The sequence below is a fragment of the Panthera tigris genome, chromosome A1, assembly GCF_018350195.1.
Source record: "Panthera tigris isolate Pti1 chromosome A1, P.tigris_Pti1_mat1.1, whole genome shotgun sequence".
NCBI lineage: Eukaryota > Metazoa > Chordata > Mammalia > Carnivora > Felidae > Panthera > Panthera tigris.
This window is the reverse complement of record NC_056660.1, coordinates 124,525,445-124,545,556: the sequence shown is the minus strand read 5'-3', so window position 1 is coordinate 124,545,556 and position 20,112 is coordinate 124,525,445. Positions and strand designations below refer to the sequence as shown.

The 20,112-nt window shown below is 36.5% G+C and overlaps 1 protein-coding gene and 1 long non-coding RNA gene across 7 annotated transcripts in view; one reads left to right on the top strand and one right to left on the bottom strand.

The window, feature by feature from the left end:
• Positions 1-20,112, top strand: part of LOC122238729 — a 74,120-nt gene that overhangs the window by 26,692 nt on the left and 27,316 nt on the right. Inside the window, exons 3-4 of one of the 2 annotated variants that reach the window (XR_006217854.1) lie at positions 13,237-13,453; positions 17,846-17,935. This is a non-coding gene — a long non-coding RNA (uncharacterized LOC122238729). Of the gene's footprint in view, positions 1-13,236; positions 13,912-17,845; positions 17,936-20,112 lie in introns of those variants that run through there. The other variant, XR_006217851.1, reaches the window with a different exon arrangement.
• Positions 2,495-20,112, bottom strand: part of MAP3K1 (mitogen-activated protein kinase kinase kinase 1) — a 77,158-nt gene continuing 59,540 nt past the window's right edge. For all 5 annotated transcript variants that reach the window (XM_042987051.1, XM_042987073.1, XM_042987057.1 and 2 more), the window contains 11 exons: positions 17,247-17,525; positions 14,141-14,262; positions 12,458-12,549; positions 12,016-12,205; positions 10,424-11,708; positions 9,910-10,062; positions 9,000-9,162; positions 6,950-7,081; positions 5,970-6,112; positions 5,110-5,241; positions 2,495-3,876 (listed from right to left, as the gene is read on the bottom strand). In XM_042987051.1, the coding sequence (XP_042842985.1) occupies positions 3,727-3,876; positions 5,110-5,241; positions 5,970-6,112; positions 6,950-7,081; positions 9,000-9,162; positions 9,910-10,062; positions 10,424-11,708; positions 12,016-12,205; positions 12,458-12,549; positions 14,141-14,262; positions 17,247-17,525 (2,841 nt within the window). In that variant the 3' untranslated portion in view covers positions 2,495-3,726. The remainder of the gene's footprint in view (positions 3,877-5,109; positions 5,242-5,969; positions 6,113-6,949; positions 7,082-8,999; positions 9,163-9,909; positions 10,063-10,423; positions 11,709-12,015; positions 12,206-12,457; positions 12,550-14,140; positions 14,263-17,246; positions 17,526-20,112) is intronic.

Sequence of the window (20,112 nt, the reverse complement as noted above, 5' to 3'; positions counted from 1 at the left end):
GCTGGAACAAAGGCAGTCCAGCAGGGGTTGGGCCCCAGGGAGACAAGGCAGCCTGAAGGGGATTAGGAAGATTGGAGATTGGTTACATGGGTGGAGGACTTGAACAAGATATATTGAGGTAAATGGGAGTCAGAGTTTTTACTGTCCAGGAAAGGAGTTAAAAATACGTAAAGAGGGACCCTGTTTTTATTTATTGATTTATTTAAAGTTTATCCATTTATTTTGAGAGAGAGAGGGAAAAAGAGAGATTCCCAAGCTGGCTCTGTACTGCCAGTGCAGAACCCGACATGGGGCTTGAACTCATGACCTGCAAGATCATGACCTGAGCCAAAATCAAGAGTCAGACGCTTAAACAACTGAGACACCCAGGCACCCCCCACTTTTTAAAAAAAGTGTATTTTGAGAGAGAGAGAGGCAGAAAGAGAGAGAGAGTACCATCCTATTTTTAAATACCAGTTTCCATCAAAGAAATCTTTGGAAAATGGCTTATCTCCAGGCTGAAGTGGAAGACACACAAGATAGGTCTGAAAGTATGGAAGTGTTCAGAGAAGAATGGTGGCTTGCCAGTGGACAGAGAAGCTAGCTTTCAGAGGCACCCAGTGGCTAAGGATGACAATTTGAACAAATACATGATGACAATAATGGATTTGCTCTCACTGAATAGGAATCTGCAAATCCATTTTGTTATAAATAATAAGTCATTATAGCAAAACGCCCATTAATAAAATACAGAAGGAATGCAGGAACTAGAAAATCACCATCTGGCAACTAACAGAGTAATAATTCAGAATTCAAGAAAGCAAAGAGCAGAGAGTTAATGGTGAATGAAGAACAAACTATGTAGCCTCAAAATATTACCTCTGCAAAATACTTAACATAAAGCTACATATTAATTATAAAGGGAAAGGATAACTTTATACTGGTGAAGCCTACTCAGATGATCAGTTAAATTAATATCACCAGCATCCGGACGGACTGACTTCGTAAGCGCCTCCTGGTAAGACACACTAAGAAGAGCATAGCATCACCTCTGTGATATTCCTGTAACAAAGGCATACTCTGAATCCAGTCATGAAGAAGCTTGAAACTCCCAATGGAGGGACCTCTATAAAAGAGTCACCTTGTTCTGGATTTGAATGAGTCTTGACAACTACTAGGAACATGTGATGGTGGTTTGAATACTTCAACCATAAAAGACATAACGGGGCAACTGGCAAAATAAATAAAATTACCAACCTTTGTTCAAAAACTTTTATTTACTATAAAGACAAAACACCAAAATAGGTACAAATACTATAAAATTGGTTCAATGGGGTAAAAATTTTAATTAAAATATCTCGATATATTTAAAATAACAAAGGATACATTTAAGCCAAATTTTCTTAACCCAGAGATTTTTTTTTTTTTTTTGTAACATTTGCTTACATAGTAAGGTGCTAATAGAAGTTAGCCCTTAAGCCCTGGAAGTCTTAGGAATCATAGTCACACAGCAAATATAATTTCATTGTGAAAGTGAACTTTGGTAGAAGAAAAATCTATAGGACACCTGAGGTAGTAGAACCTGGAATAAACAGCAGTAGACATTATTTACAACTTGAGTACCAAATAACATTAAGAACACAAAAATAATTACACAATTTTCAGTCCAGCTTTGATCCAAAGAAAATAAGAATATTATATCACATTTGCATTGAAAACAAAACAAAAAACAAAACACCACAATTACCAGCAAGCTGAGGGAACTGCAAACAAACTCAAACAATGGATTTGGACATCTAGAGGCAGTTTGAGTTTGAAATGTGGTGGGCATGGTGATCTACAAAGTAATACTGATTAGCTGAGGTTCCTCAGTTTATACAGTTTACATTTCTGTCAGACACAGTACTGATCTGACCAGTGATCTTCCAGTACATCAAATGGCAAGAGTGCATCCGTTAAAGCTTGCACATGAGAAACTTGGAAACAATCTTATTAGAGTTGTGAAAATTCTAAGTAGTCACACACAAAAGATAGAAAATAAAAAAGAAAGTCAAGTACAACACATGTAGAGCTACCAAACTTCACATTTCGGTACTATTTTTAACTCTTCAAATATTGCCAATCTTCCAAAACAAAGGAATGTAAAATTTCACTAAGAGACACATTCACATAGAAAAAAAAAACCAAAAAAACAAAAACCCAAAAAACCAAAACTGTCTTTTGAAAATTATATGCAATATATCCCTGTAAACTTAACTTGTAACTTATTTTACTTCCAATTTGTGTTGTACACTTAAAATGTACTCTATATAGCTTATTTAGTTTATCCTGAGTCTTTGAGAATAACCAATTCTGTTTCATTCTGCAACAATTCAACTGGCGTCTGAAGAGTTAAAATTTAACATCTCAAAAAGCTGTATTAAATATTTAATCAGTACTTGATTTTAAAAGACTCACAAAAAAAGGATAAAAGAGCTGCCATTTTCCTTCTAGATTCCATGTATCTGAATTCCACTCAGATGAAAACCATTAGATAATTGTGCAAAATTCAAGGATTAGTAAGTGGAATCCATTTAACTTTTCTTTCTGAACACATTTTCAAAGTCCCAAGCAGATTTATTTTGTACAAACGCTATTATTAATAGTTGGGTCATTAGTTAATTTTTCTTTAATGGTCAGCCAGGCCTAGTGGAAAGAGATGATGCATGGTAGAAGGAAAATAGCAGTCTCATGTTGTTATTAGTGGTGATGACGAATGATGGATTGTTACATACAAAGTAAGACTTCAGTGGTGTGAAGTTTCCTACAAAAGAAACCAATACATTAAAAGAACTCAAATAAATTTCAAGGTAATCTTGATCTTGGTTGTGAGCTGCATCACAGAGAATAGTTGATTTTCACTTAATTTATATTTAACCTGCATGAAAAGAGCAGTGACTGACTCAATGAAGGTAGTATTTTATTATATTCCAATTTAAAACAAAATTAATCTGTATTAAAAAAAAAACACTTGGAATAGCAAGATATTTAATAAACTCTAGTTCACATCTAGTTCTATTTTTTTTTCTGGTTTGAAAAGATCACCTTTCCCTGAATATTAAACAAAAGTGAAGGTGAAATGAAAATATAGAACCATAATTTCCAAAAACGAAATGAATGGGCCAACAGTAAAATGCACAGTGAACCACAACTGCCCAGGCATTTAAAAAATAAAGGTCAACTGTGGTTCATAAAGAAGTCATCAACTTTTAAAAATATATTTATTTACTGCTACTTATAGCATATTCTGATCTAAAAGAGGCAGATACTGATTTATAGCCAGTGACAAAAAACTGAACGGAATTGCAGAACCCCCTGCCTGTGATCATGATATGAAATGGAAGAATAATTGAAACATTAAAATAGATCCTGAGCCCCTCAGCTGCTAATATTGCTGAAAAAGTGCTCCAAAAAACCCCAAAATATGCTTCTGTTCATTAGTCATGCAAACTTCATTGCTTTCCTGTTTACCTATGGCCAGTTCTTTGAAAGGCACAGTTTATAGTGTCTGCACAAACTGTGGACTTTTGCATACTAAGCTTAGGTACAGATCATGATTTGTCAATCACATACTTAGGTAAGGGTTCCCACTGGTCTTGTTCATAGCTGTTCGTTGGCATGAAGGCCAGCAGATTATCAACGTGGTTCCCCACAAAAGTTTTTTTCTCTTGATGAGCATCCTGTCCCCATTATAGTTTGTGTAAATGGCTACCATGTAGTACGGAAGACTGGATGCTTCAGTAGCTCTCTTGACGGAGGTCTATCCTGAGGTTGAAGTTCCAAACACCGAAGAGCCACATCCCGTAAACCAGGAGACAAATGTGAAGGGATCGATGGAGCAGTAGTTGCACTTGCAATCTGTAAGAAAACCACCTGTGTTGAAACTTGCCACAATTGGAACTTCTGATGTATTAGTACATGTGCATAGATTTCAAAGCCTCTATATGTGCATCCTGTACACAGGCACTGAGGCTACAGTGGATGGACTTCCTTCTGACAATCTGTGCAAAAACTCACCCGCTGGATGGGAGGCTTCCTTCAAGAACCTTCAAATTTTAGGATTTTAGATTGATCAACTACATCTGGATCAGGTCGATCTATAGTTTTCCTTACTGTCTCAAATGAACAAGACTAAGTGCATCAAAATGGTCAGACAGGAAGAGTATTCAGTTTACTATATGCTTTACTCATATTCATTCTCCAGTATGGCTTTTGTGATCTTTGCTTCATCATGCATTTTCTAATATTCAGCACAGCGAGCTATTCCAAGTGAGCAAGACCAAACCTGGCCAGTACATTAGAAACACACCTGCACTGAATGAGGAAACAGTTCTAGGAGTGTGAAAAGGGCTAGAAGAAGTTATGGCAGGTGTGAGGTGCTGGGGAGCCAGTGCACAGGACTGATACTAGTCACTGTGCACACAGACAGCTGTGTGCTAAGGGCTTCACTAAGACCCAGAGGTAATTTTGTTTGTTCCCATAATAATCCCATGAAGTAGGTGCTGTTATTATACCTATTTTATAACCAAGAAAACAGAGGGTAGACAGAAATCATTTCCCTAGTCACACGGCTTTATGGAACCAGGGTTTGAAACCAGGTCTGTATGGCTCCAAAGCCCTAGCTTTTACCTAGCACAAGTCTGGATCAAAAGCTAAAAATCTCAACTATTCTACTATTCTTTGATGGAAATGGACAGACCGGATTTGGCACCTGACTTGGGTGTACATTTTTTAAATACAGAAAATAGTAAATCAGATTGTAAAAATTTGTGGATTATATACAGGAAGAGCTTTACATTTTTACACTTGAAAGTCTGAGATATACACATATTTCACCTAGGAACAATGACTCATTATTTGCTAACTCATTGTTCACAATGACTTTATGGAGCCTAACTACTGTGAAAAATGAGAACCAACTGTACATGCTGCCAGCATTCACCGCACCATATGAATTCCTGCATATGTATACATACATATTTATTTTAAGGAAGATCTGCCTGGACATTAGATTGAGAGTTAAGGAGAACCCATGAAAATCTTCCTCCTGCCAATTTTAGTGGAAAGAAGTAATTTTTATATCATAAATACCTTAAATATCAAAGCAAGATGATTGGAGTGTTTTTCTGCATTCCAGGGTGGTTTAGCACAAGCCATTTCTATAATAGCACAGCCAACACTCCATACATCACAGCTCCTACCATATTGCTGACCTCTTAGTACCTAAAATAAAAAAGAGAGTTAATTTGGAAATAGGATCCATTAAAAAAAGACAAAGACATTCTGTAGTTAACGGATTCTAGTTTTTTTATTTCAAACCAGGACAATGGTACAAACAGCAATTCCATGGACTAGTCTGATGTCTCATTTATTTCATCAACAAACTTAATCTGTGTGGTACAAAAAATATTTTGGAGAACTGGGAGATTCTGAAGAAGGATCACATCACAGAATTTCAAAGCAGCCCCAGTGCACTTAAAAGTTAACTATGGGGCCAAAGGACAACCAGTTATCATTACATATGAACACGAATAGTTCTGAACACAAAAGAAGCCTAATTCAGAATTGTAATGTTTACTTAAACTTCTACTAAGTCCTGCTTCTGTGTCATCTCCCTTTTGAATAGAGAGAGAACAGTTGTTAAGATTTCTAATTATGTGCACTTTGGGCTTACTACAAAACAAGTAGTATAAATTACCCCAAAATTCTTTGTTAGAAATAACTTTTAAGCAAATCTATGAAAACCCATCTTTTAAAATTTTGTCAAGACCAAGATAGAAAGGCAGGGATTAAGAGTCTGAAATCAAGGATACCATTAAAACCTTATTTTTAGACTCATGGACTTTTAAGTGGTAAGCATATACTGAATAACACCGCAAACTAATTTGCTATAATTCTGTCACATAGAACTCCAGATATTTTCTTTCAGCACACTCAAAGCTGCTTCTCACCTCAGGTGCCATAAATGCAATTGTCCCCAATAACTGTCCCTGAAACTCTCCTGCACCAGTTCCTTTTGATGCCAACCTGGCTGCAGCTCCAAAATCTGCAATTCTCAGTCTCTGACCTGTGCTGTCAATTAGCAAATTGGCACCTGTCAACAAAAACAGCAAATGACCTTGTATGTTAAAAAACAAAAGGATTCAAATCTCAGTAAAATACTACTAATAGGACAATCACAGAAGAAGTGGGTATGTCAGAGGTTCAGAGAACTCTCCCCTCTCAATTCGAAGGCACACAGGTATCGACATGTAAAACAAATAAAATCCAAATCCTCAAAGGGAAGATGAAAGTAAGAAGGCATAAAGAGATACAAAGGCAGACATTTAGTGAAATGTCACTAAGTGTTGAAAGCCTTTAATATAATGAATCCCAACAAAAACCTTCCCTCAACATTAAAGTTTTAGTGTAGCTTACATTTTAAGACAAAATTTGTTGAAATATACCTAAGACCAATTCAAAATACACACTGTCAAATACTAGCCAAAGACTTTCATGTAAGGAAACCAAAGCTGCTCTTAAACAAAATAAACTGCAAAAGATTTGAAAGGCCTTTTCTCAAAAAAGTTCATAATATCCCAGTTATTTTAAATAAAACCAGGAATGGGAACTTTTGGGGAAGCAGTAGAGATCAGGAGACCAAGAAAGGTAATCAGAGACCTGAATTTTATACTTGGTTTGCCATTAGTTACTTAGACTGAAAAAAAAAAAAAAATCAGCAGTAAGAATGGAAAAGTCACAGCCTAAGGAAGGCAGATTATATGATTCCAAAGGTTCCTTTCGCTTAGAATAATTCTAGTGAGTTGAGTTACTCTGGAGAAACAGTCCCATAGATAATCTCAAGTTAGAAATTATCAACAAAGTTCTGAGTTTTAAAACTACATTTGATTTCTACCTCTTGCTAATAGGTAGTAATGAAAAGAATTCTTACCTTTGACATCTCTGTGAATGATCTGGTTTTCATGGAGATATGAAAGGCCACGAAGTAATTGTTCAGTATAGTTAATAACTACTGATTCTTTGAAGGCTCCATATTTACTGAGCAAATGAGCCACAGATCCCCCTTTAAGACAAACATGTAATGATAGTTATCATAAATTTAAGCCAAATTAAAACCACTGATTACATTTTGGTTACATTAGCTTGCACCACATGAACTGACATTCATGTATGGAATGTTATATTTATACACTGCATCAGAAGTGAAACTGATTTAAAAACACATTCCTAACAATTAGACATTTTCATCAAACTTTCATGAACTAGTTTTTTGGGAGGTCAAGATTTCAGAAAGCTTTAAAACTTAATAGTTTTACATGGAGCCATTTCTGAAATGTACCATTCACCTCTCTTTTTGATAGATACATAAAACACTTTTTTTTTTTTTTTGAGAGAGAGCATTAGGGGGGAGAGGCAGAGAGATTCTTAAGCAGGCTTCACCCCCCAGTGTGGAGCCCAATGTAGGGCCTGATCTCATGACCATGAGATAAGCCAAAATCAAGAATCTAATGCTCAATCAACTGAGCCATCCAGGTACCCCCAAAATACCTTTAAAAAATTTTTTTTAATGTTTGTTTATTTTTGAGAGAGAGTATGCGAGCAGGGGAGGGGCAGAGAGGGAGATAGAGAATCTGAAGCAGCTCCAGGCTCTGAGCTGTCAGCACAGAGCCCGAGGTGGGGCTCAACTCACAAACTGTGACATCATGACCTGCGACATCATGACTTCGGACATCATGTCCGAAGTCAGATACTTAACCGAATGAGCCACCCAGGCACTCCCAAAATACCTTTCTTAATAATAAGATTTAAATAAACAGTGCTAACATGTTACTTAGCAGAAGGTAAAGAGAATAGGAGGAGCCAGAAGATCGAGCATTAGGCTTCATATTCTATTATCTACTAGTTGTGACCTGGTACAAGTCACAAACTCAGTAAACCTCACTGAGAAGTATATGTAATAGTCAACCTGAAAACAACCATCAACCTAGCTATGACCAACATCAGAGAACATATTAAGAATAAAAATCAACTCTTCAAACACAAAAAAATCTAAAAAGTTAAACCACTTATTCATTCATTACATCGCAAGTTACTTGTTTTACTGTATATATGGTATATTTTGTCATTATTTATTCACGTAGATAAGGTTCAATTTTATGCTTCATTGCTTAATTTTTCCAAGTTGTATCTTTTTTCTTTTTTATTCTTTTTTTTTTTTTTAACGTTTATTCATTTTTGAGAGAGAGCACGAGCTGGGGAGGGGCAGAGAGAGAGGGAGACACAGCATCTGAAGCAGGCTTCAGGCTCTGAGCTGTCAGCACAGGGCCCAATGTGGGGCTTGAACTCAAGAACCATGAGATCGTGACCTGAGCCCAAGTCGGATGCCTAACCAACTGAGCCACCCAGGTGCCCCTCCAAGTTATATCTTAATTTCACTTTTATATTGTCATGTTAAAACATCTCAAATCTGTCCAACTAATGACAGCCACCTGGAAAAATATGGGTCTTATACATAGCGGTTTAAAAAAAAATTATTCTTATAAAAGAATGCTATATAATCATTTAAAAAGAAACAGACGGGCGCCTGGGTGGCTCAGTTGGTTAAGCATCCGACTTCGGCTCAGGTCATGATCTCAAGGTTTGTAAGGTTCAGCCCCGTGTTGGGCTCTGTGCTGACAGCTCAGAGCCTGGAGCCTGCTTCGGATTCTGTGTTTCCCTCTTTCTCTGCCCCTCCCCTGCTCACACTCTGTCTCTGTCTCTCTCAAAAATAAACCACTGAAAAAGTTTCAAAGTTAGAGACAATATTTTATTTGTATTTAAAGACAAGATATTTACAGTTTATATTATTAGGGTGATTTGCTTTTAGAAATTCAAGCTATTTAATAAAAATATGTATTCATCAAAATGTTTTTCCTAAATTTAACGTCAACCAGAAAGTTAAATTCATGTACTATTATTGGTAATTTAAAACATGAACATACCTGCCATCCATTCGATGAAGAGATTATAATTGCTCTTCTCACATGTGGCTCCCAACATCCTAATGATGTTGGGATGATTCAAATGGCTCATCATTCTGATCTCTTCTCTTAATGCTTCCACTACTTCTTCTTGCTCAGAAGATGTATTTCTGACATATGTCACCTGTTTCAGTAACCATGTTTACAAGGTTTTTAATTCTGATGAATTTCTATTTACAGTTTTCACTGACAATCTGATCTAAAATGGGCAAATTCATATTAGCTTATATAATAGGAATTGGCATTTATGCTCATGGATGCAATGTAGATACTTCATAAAAAGCCAATTCAAACGCTTTTAGACAGGATGTGGCTTAAGCAGTGAAATATCAGAAAAGTGACAAAAAGATGGGACATAGCCAATCCTCCCAAACCGAAGACAGAATGAGAAAAGCCAATTCATGGAAAACCAATGTGATTTAAAAATGAAAACTTAATTATTTTCTTATCTTGATAAGCATGCTCATCATAAAAAGTAAACTACCAGAGCCCCCAAGATGATGGTACATTGGTTACATTGCTAAAAGGAGTATGAAACCATACCTCTGTTTATAAAAAGCACAACCAAAAACCAAAAACAGCCACTATGAGGCCCACCTTGATGTTGCATCTTAGAATCGTCATGCATAGTCACACTTAAAGACTGTACTTTGAGGGATCGTTTCTATAATTTGTTAAAATAATCATGCTTCAGCTTTTCAATAGAATTCATGATGCTTTTGGTGCTTTGGCAGTATTTACTTTGAAATTTAGGTTTGTGATAATCAAAGAATGAAAGCATATACACAAAGGGACCTAGCCTTTACTTTTCTTATTTGCTCATGCTTCATTTTTATAATTTAAATCATTTATGTGCTCACCAGATATTTACCTGTTTAACAGCCATTAAAGTTCCAGTTCCCACATCTTGAGCCTGATAACAAGAAGAAAATGCTCCAAGGCCTATCTGCTGACCTTTTAGCCATTCAGTGTCTTCTCTGTAAGGTTGCTTTGCTTTGGTATGTCCTGGTAGAGTTTCGGGTGTCTACATATTAAATGAAAGCAATCTTTTTACTATTAAGTTAAAAGAGGAAGGATCTGTGAAATTAGCCTCGCAAAATATTATTCTTGTTCAGTCTGGCTTCCCAAACTACCTATAAAGTTGACCTCTGAATGGGCAGTGTTGGTGACCAATGTCAAATGCAGAAGTGATCACCATTATAGAACCAACCAGAAATGCTTTTGAAATAGTCAAGGAGTGTGTGTTTAAGCAATGACACGATATTATATACAATGTGTAATTCTATGTGAAAAATTGCTTCTAATGATTAACTTGTGTAAAAAACATCATTTCTGAATTAGATTTTAGCGGTACAAAGAAACTCTAATCTAAGACTTGTACTTACATCCTGTTGAATAATGATGATATCCTCTCCATTTTCAACCTGTAGTTGAGGAACTATGGGGAGGGCATCCTGAGACGCTGACATTGCCATGGCAATTGCTAAAGCTTCTTCTTCTTCAGCTTCCATCTTTTCTTTGCACTTCTGATTATGATTCACATCATCTTTGTAGGTATCATCATTTTCATCCTTTTCAGGAGACAGGACAGCAACTTCTGACTTAAAAGTTACTGTTGTGTCACTTGAAGGCATAGATGCTTCAAGAAGGTCCTCAATGCTGGAATTGAGTTCTGTATTGACGTCTAATCTGCATTTCTCTTCTACTGGGGTGAATACTGTCTCATCACTGGGTATAACAGCACTACTGCTATTGCTGCTGCCACCAAAGCTGTCATCACATTTGGAAGTACTACTTTTCAGATCAAGTGTCATGCTATTCTTTGAGACATCTCCTTGTTTACTTGTATTACCTGGGGTAGGTCGAGACGGCTTTGGCCTGTGTATAGTACTAGAAGGCAGGGGTCTTGACTGAGTAAAGATGGGGGAAAGTTTATCTGAGTCTCTGTTTTCGGAACAGTTTCTCTGGAACTGTAGAGAAAACTTACGCTGTGTTTGAGGAGATGCAGAAGGTATTTTGCAGGGAATGAATCCCTGAGGTCTATGCTTAGCGATATCTGTTCCGGTACCAACTGGTGCAGATGGGGCAGATGAAGAAGGAGTTGACAAGGATGGAAACACTAATTGGGAATGATGAGATAAAGGAGAGGAGTTCAAACACTGACTGTGGGGTCTGCCTTTAGTTTGAACCACTGGCTTTGGTTGCTCCACTGTTGTTGAACTAGGAAGTCCTACTGAAATGCTGCCCAGTCTGTCAGTAACGTCTTCTGAATTGGCACTCAGTTTTGTGGCACACAGTACTTTTCCAGTTTTCTCTAAATGGTCTGTGTGCTCAAGGGAGCTGTTCTCTGTGGTTTCGGGAAAGCTGCTAGAGACAGATGCCTGCAAAAAGCTGTCATGTTGACCATCCAAATTGTCTTCTATGCCCAGCTGGATGGCCTCAGCGATTTCCACCTCATCTGCAATAGCCATCAGACGACGACGCATCCTGGTAAAATGAGTGGAACTGGAAACATTCAGCATTTCTAACAGTTTTGAAAATACATGGGGTACTGCAGTAACCATTCTTGCAGAACTCAGATAGATCCTTCGGGAGAGTTTGCCAACCATTGAGTGGGAATTATCAATGGACTGCAAAGCAAAGGTTAAGAGGGACAGCAGCTTTTTATACCTGAAAGAAAAAAACACATTCAATTACAAGTTAAAATTACTGCAAAATATACACAAATAAAAAGAAGCTTATACATTTAAAAACAGTCCTTTCAGTACAAAGGATCTATATATTTTCAATTAAATAGCCCAGGCTTGAGGTTTTTATGTCAATCAAATATTAAGGTATTAGTAGTAACCTGTATATGTTCTGTAGTTTCTAAGTCTTTCTAAAATGTGTCCTTCTTTGGGGAGGGGGGAGGGCGGGATAAGGTAGGGATGGGGTAGGAGGGAAGAACAAAGTAATGTATTTGCAGAAGAAAAATTACCTGACTTCAACAGGCTCAGCTTGTGAAACATCAGTACTGGCGATATGAGGGTAAAATTCAGCAGGAAATTCCAACAGCAGTCTGTCCATAAGACAAAGGCGGCCCAGAAGTTCTTGCCAGTTGTTTGATTCAGTTTGGTTTCCAAGAATACAACTTAAGACATAATCAACACCACCAATACCAATGGATCCTACAAAAAGGAAATAACAACTGAAAAATAGTGATACTAAAATCTAAAACATGATCAAAATAGCATAAAGACCAAGAAAAATACTCTAATTATATTCATTTTAAGTATTGTTTAGATTAATTCCTATTTCTAATGTTAGCTGACTGAATCAATTTACACAATTACTTCAAAATCCTGTATACAGCTGCCCTATCAGAGATTATGGGATTATGATAAGACCTGCTACATTTATTTTAAGTAAAAAGATTTTACCAGCTTTAAGTATTTCTCTGCCAACTGCCAACTCTCCTGCTTGGCCTTTGCACAATTCCAACAGGGTTGATATAGACAGCTGACTTGTGCGACTAAAAATGAAAGAAGCAACATCAGACTTGGATCTTATCCTGGATAAAATACACATTAAAAGGACAAAAGGACAATAGTAATGTAATGCCATATGAAAAGGTGGCAAAAAATAGTTTCACAAGTGTTTGCTTTTCCACCACTAAAATCAATTTACAGTGTTGCTACAGATAATATTCATTATTTAAAGTCTAATTTCATAAGCTTTACCTCATCTATGTTAAGCACAGAATCTTTGCTAGTGGCTCCTAGCAAATGTTGATTTAAATAGCAAACCAGGTAGAAGGCATATTTTGATTACTTCATTAAAAAAGACAGAAGACTCATTTTGATTTCTGAATTTTCACTAAGAATCTCTTAAATTAAAAACAAAACCTCCCCCTCCAAAACCTTCATGTTCTCTTATATAGCCAGAGTGAGTTCCAAGTATCTTAAAACCTCTACTGTATTTTTTATAATGTCCATCATCAAAGCAACCAGGTACACAATCTAACTTTAGAATTCTGGAAAGCACACAACAACTGCCACAAAAGCAATGAAGTTTTCAGAAAAATACTGATTCTCATACTGAAAAATCATGTGATTTTTCTGTGTATTTTGCTAACGATTTGTTAATTTGCCTGTTAATGTTCTTGAGATATTATAGGACTCTCCTTAATAAGAAAATCTCTAATACTTTCAATCCATAGGCTTGGATAGAGAAAACAATGGAGGAAAAAGATGTAATGAAATGAGAAGCAAATCAAATCTAAGCACCTAATTTTTGAGACCAGTTACAAATGACAGCATGCGATGGAAGGAGGAAGACAAAGGCTGGGCTGAGAGAGCTCCAAATGGGTGTAATGGCAGAGGCATAAGGGTGAGTCCATGCTTCCTTACCACCTGAGACCGGCTGGATGTGAAGAGGTGAGAACCACCAAACAACTGTTCCCAGCTATGCTCACTAAGTGAAAAGTCATCTTTTCCTCCCACTTCACAGAATGGGAAAATAAAAGTGAACCAGGGGTCTCATAAAGGCACAGCCTGAGCTTATTTTACTATGATCATGCCTCAACTTCTCTACCTTACTATCTCTACTCTCCCAGTTAGCATTACTCTTGCTCCTTGTCAGTTTTTATGGATATTGCAACGATGTATGCAATTTGTTATTGTTGTTTTAAACATAAACTGTCATAGAGTAAAATTCCATTACACAGCAAATATGGAATGGTTGGGTTTTTTCAACCAGGTATAATGATTTTATAGGTTCCTATCCTGTGTAACTCATTCTCTAAAATGAGATTATATTTGTATCAGCTACTATTCTTACCAACTGGCCTTGAGATTAAGGATATTGCTTTATAATAAAAGAAAATCACAACACAGTAATGTGGTTATCCATGCAGTTTGTTAGCCTGGTTTTTACTTGCCATTAGCCCTTCTCCCTAGTGCTGAAAATCTTTCAGTGTTACATTTTAATTTCAAATCTCATTTTAGAAAACAATATTCAAAGCCTCATTTAATAAATATGTATCAAATACTCACCAGGTATGAGGCTTGTTGCTAGGCTTTTAATATAAGAGGGTTTGAAGCAGTTCATCAATAGGGCCTTACCTATTGGCATCTGCACACTTGACTAGGATGGTGTCTACAACTGGCCGGAGAAGTCTCTGCAGTTTGATTCTTTCTGCCAAACTATGGCAAGGAGTATATACCAGCATGGCTCTCAATGTTTTCTGTTGGGGGGGGGCGGGGGGGGAAACCTGAAGGTCAGTTTAACTGCATTTGAAAAGCATCAGAGACTCTGGTATAATCTGAGACAATTTAATAAACACAATACATAATGATAGGAATAGATTTATAACCCATAAATAAAATAATCCATGAATCCATATTGATACAAATAAAAAACTGAATAAATAAATAGATGGGGTAGAAAGAAATGCTCTGAACTATTTCTATAATTTTTAAAGTATGTATTTCAAAATGAAAAGAGTTTCCAATGGCCAAAACTGGAATAATATGAGCAACAACTTAAATGATGACAGGATTGCATTATAACCCACAGACTAAAATACTCATCAGCCTATATTGATAAAATTTAAAAACTGAATAAATACACAATGAGGCAGAAGAGACAGCTCCTCTTTATAGAAGAATTCCTATTAATTAATGTAGAAGGAATGAGAGAAATAGGAAGTCAGCATTAGAATACCACAATAATAACTGCTGTAGACAAGATCCACTGAAAAATGCTAAAACCAGTAAGCGAAATTCTGAAGAGAAACAGGGTCTTTGCATAGTCTCAAAGTATCTGCCTCAAAACATTTATTGTCATTTTATAGCAAGGAACCCCGTAAACATCACCTTTACCAAGTGATGAAGGACAGCATCACCAGTACTTGGCACATCATGTACCCCTTGATACACTGCACTAAGAATGCACATAAATCTCTGATATTCTTGTGAAAAATGCATAAACTGAACCTAATCATGAGGAAATATCATAAACCCAAAATGAGGGACATTGTTCAAAATAAGTGGTCAGCACACTTTCAAAGTGTCAAGATCTATGCGAGACAAGGAAAGACTGAGGAGCTGTCACAGATGGGAAGAGATTAAGGGAGCATGATAACTAAATGCTATGTGAGTTTCTGGACTGGATCCTAAAACAGAAAAAAAGACATTATGGAAAAACTGGTGAAAACTGAATAAAGTCTGCAGCTTAGCTGTAAAGAACATTGCTGGAACAGAAGAATGTATTTGTTCTCAAGAGATATATGCTAAAGTATATGAGGTGAAATACCATGTCATGATGCCTACAAATTAACTCTCCAAAGGTTCAGCAAAGAATTATGTATGGCGAGGGAGAGGAAGAAAAAGGAGGACAGAGGGGAGGGAGAGCTTTAAGGGAAGGAACCACTTCTGCCTGCCTTATGCTTGGCGCACTAAGTAATTATAGAGGAATCAGAATATAGTATGATTCTCAGAGTCCCTTCCCTCTACAGCTCACTAACTAGATGGGAAACCATCTGAACTTAAGCAACAACCAGATAGGCAGTCTATTGAATAGTCAAGTATGTCTGAAGGTTTGTGTTAGATAACAGTAAGAAGAAGGAGGTTAAAAGTTGGGCCAAGAACATTGGTCTTTATGTTATGCTGGTCCCTGAATATTCTACATGAAAAAACAGACCAAGGTAAGAAATATTTGGGAAACAATGCATCCTACTCCTTGATCTCATAGATTGCCAATGTACATTAGCTTACTGAAGGTTCCTAGAAGCCTTCAGTGAACAACCCATTTAATTTGTGTAATTCATTGCTTATCAATTTTAACAAAGAACTCTGTCTTCAAGGGAAGTTTTCATAATCCTGCCAAACTTCCATGGAATGTACTTTTGGAAATGCTGCTAAAGCAACAGAAACACCTAAAGGTTTCTAAGCTGGGGAATAATCAAAGTGGTCTTTAAGGAATACTGATGGCTACTGTATAGTCAATGTTCAATGTTCCAGACATTATGATTAGAGGTTTTACATAATCTCATCTCAAACTTAAGAGGTAGTATTTTCCTTATAGGTGAGAAACCTGAAATTAAAGAGTCCTAAAATCACAATGCTAGCCAGTGGAAGAACCAGAATTTGAATCAAGGTCTCTATAATCTTAACCTTATGTCCAGATTACCTATGCTAGTCCCAGTTGAACTAGCAGATTATTTAAGTATCCTAGTTAGGATGATAAATTATGAGGTCACTCAGTTCTGACTCCAAATTCATGTTCATAAGCATCAGGCTATACTACCTCTCAAAAAGAAGATTTATTAGGCATAGGTATTATAGGATGATTAGAAAAAAAGTGGAAGCAGAGGGATTAATGAGTTTTGAAACTGGCTAGGTAAGAATTATTCTGAAGCAGTGGTTGTGAATTGGGGCAACTGCATCCCTCTGGGGACACTCAGCAATGCCTGGAGACATTCTGGGTTGTCATGATGGGGAGGAGGGGTAAGAGAGGTGTGTTATGGGTATCCAGTAGAGAGAGGTTAGGGTTGCTCCTACACCTCTTACAGTGCACAAGACAGCACCCTTGCCCCCAACAAATAATTATCTGGCTCAGTGTCAATAGTGCTGAGGTTGAAAAACTGTTCTAAATTTATGTATACTCAGAATGAAAAAAGTCAAATAGCCTCCAAAATCACAAATGAAACAAGCTCCTTATTCCATCTCATTTATGAAACACAACTTCCAATAGGTTAAATTAGAAAAACTGAATCATCTGTGTCCTAGAACCTTCCTCTGTGAAAAGAATCCTGAATTTACATACAACAATATTAACAATCAGTTCTCCTTAATGTGTAACTAATGGCAAATTTTCAAAAAAATCTAAGTAGCTTTGGTCACTTGCTATCCATTAAGAACATTTTTAATCTGATCATATGTAAGGTGTAAGGAAAATGTAAAGATATGAAGAGCAAGACACTGTTGTCTTAGGGGAGAAAAGGCAACAGTATATAATAAAACTTGAATAGATTAAAACAAGTAAAATCCAAATGAAGAGATTAAATGGAAAATTGTAATTCCTGGGATTATGGAATAAAAACTTGAATTTTCCAAAATTAAATCAGGTAAAAGTAGTTTTACTGGATTTTAAGGATGATATCTACAAGCTTAAAAAAAAAAAAACACCACAACCATAATGCTTTGGTTATATAATAAAGCTACTTACTAAAGCAGCAACGTACACTTTGTAGACAGGGTCAGCACAGACCATTGATAAAACGTTGCAGCATGCCTCTACCACGTCTCCTGAGATACTGGTCTGGGAAGACCCACTGGTGGCTCCAGCGCTCGGGCTGCTTCTACCATTGCTCCCAGAATTTCCAGTGCTCTCCCCATTTGCCAATAGCAGAGCCCCACTAACATCATGGGAAAGACGCCTGAGAGCCATCTCTCTTACATTCCAGTTTCTAGAAAATAAGCAGCCAACGAGTTCCATTCCAAATACCTATAATCAAAAAAACACAATGAATTTAATGTGAAGAAAAACCAATAAACCTGAAGTATTTGGAAATAAGCATGATTTTTGAAAAATTGCGGACATTTCTTAAGTCTCTATCAATCTACGCAGGTTCAAATATGTCTAGCCACTTATACTCAAGTTTAACTGGTAATTATCAAAAGCCCTTAATATTTATTAGCTCAAATAAAATTAAGAGTGAACTCCATTAAGTAATTAGATGGATATTTATACATTTCTGTACTCTTATGCTTACCAAAGAAAAAAAATCTGTGAAGTACCCCAACTCTGAATTCATATTATGGTAGTTACAGAGAAAAAACTGAAGATAAAGCCAAATCAAAACAGGCACTGGACTGTCCAAGGGATACAGAGTATTTCTCCTACAGATGACAGTGGTAAGTCAAAAGCTTTTAATGTGATTTCTGTCTTGTAGAAAAAGGTAAAAGAAAAAAACACTCAGCAAAATTAGATGGAACTATAATGAATGGAGTGGAAAAATCTAAAGCCAAAAGAAAAAAAAAAAAAAAACAACTCTTGTGTTCAAATCAGCAAAGGATAATGATATGCCTAGAATTAAAGTGCATGTTGGGGCGCCTGGGTGGCTCAGTCACTTAAGCTACTGACTCTTGATATTGGTTCAGGTCATGATCTCACGGTGGTGAGATAGAGCCCCATGTCAGGCTCTGCACTGGGTGTGGAGCTCGCTTAGGATTCTCTGTCCTTCTTCCTCCGCCCCTTCCCTGCTTGCACTCTCGCGCGCTCTCTCAAAAAAACAAACAAACAAAAAAAAAACAACACATCATTACCATGTCTGCAAAGCCAGAGTCCCTAAATAACGGAAAGAGTACATGGTCTTGACATTATGGGACAATTAACTAAAAGTAAACTTAATGCCTAAGAAAATTTGTCATATGAAAATTTTTGAAATTTTGGAGATGAATAAACACCATTTTGGGGAAAACAAATGACTTATTTATAGATGTTTTAAGTTAATAAAGGAGAATAAATTAACTAGAATATAGTTAAATTATTATATGCCTGGCACTCACTGTTAAAAAGCATACTATGATCAAAGTCTTAATTCTGTCTTATATTCTTAGTAAAAAACTAGGAATAGATAACATTAAGTGCAACCTAAAGCTTAAACAAAACACACTAGACCACTGCCTTGAAAGAATAGCATCCAATAGCTCAGTATCAATTTGAGAGTTCTCCTGAGGATTTATAGATGAGGGCCTATGTTAAATATCATTAATGAACCAGTTAAAATAAGGTATGTTTATTAAGTTTGGAAATTTTATTAGATTCATGATAGGTTGATTACATGCTGAGAAGAGTTTCAAAAGCTGCAGGACTATAGTGGTCATAAAAAGAAAAAGGAAATAAATCCTAATGACATATAAACTGAATGAGTTAGTGTGTCCATTGACAAATTTAAGTTAAACAGTATTTAACAGATTATTGAAAATATTTTACTTCACTTATCTACTGGAGATATTGGTTTGGAATTCATTCATTCATTCATTCATTCATTCATATTTTACAGAGAGAGTGAACGAGGTGGGGAGAGGGGCAGAGGGAAAGACAATCTTAAGCAGGCTCCATGCTTTGCGTGGAATTCAACACGGGGTCGGATCCCATGAGCCATGAGGTCATGACCTGCGCCAAAATCAAGAGTTGGACACTTACCTGACTGAGCCACCCAGGCACCCCTGGGATTCTACATTTTTAAACATCATGGACTAAAATAACAAAGAAAAATCACTAGAATCCAACCAAACAACCAGTAGAAATTCTGATTAAGGAAGAAAAAAATATTTCATCCAAAGAGAAAATAAAGGAATAGGAACTGCCCTTACAAATAAAAATGACTAATATAAGGCAAATATCATACATTTTTTTTCAACCACTCAGCAATTATTAAGCAGCTATTATATATATGCCATGAAGACACAGAAATGAGAAATAGTAGGAATGGGATTAAACATTTGAATAAGTTAGCACTGAAGGGGTCTAGTGTCTATCCTTGGATAATCCTTAATGTCTGATGGTTCTAGAGATGGGCAGTGAGGCTCCAAAAATTTTTGAAATTTAAGCTCTATAATCAGCATAGTATTTTCTTTCTTTCTTTCTTTCTTTCTTTCTTTCTTTCTTTCTTTCTTTTTCTTTCTTTCTTTCTTTTTTTTTTCAATAGATGAAGTTTATTGTCAAATTGGTTTCCATACAACACCCAGTGCTCATCCCAAAAGGTGCCCTCCTCAATACCCATCACCCACCCTGCCCTCCCTCCCACCCCCCATCAACCCTCAGTTTGTTCTCAGTTTTTAAGAGTCTCTTATGCTTTGGCTCTCTCCCACTCTAACCTCTTTTTTTTTTTTTTTTCCTTCCCCTCCCCCATGGGTTTCTGTTAAGTTTCTCAGGATCCACATAAGAGTGAAACCATATGGTATCTGTCTTTCTCTGTATGGCTTATTTCACTTAGCATCACACTCTCCAGTTCCATCCACGTTGCTACAAAAGGCCATATTTCATTCTTTCTCATTGCCACGTAGTATTCCATTGTGTATATAAA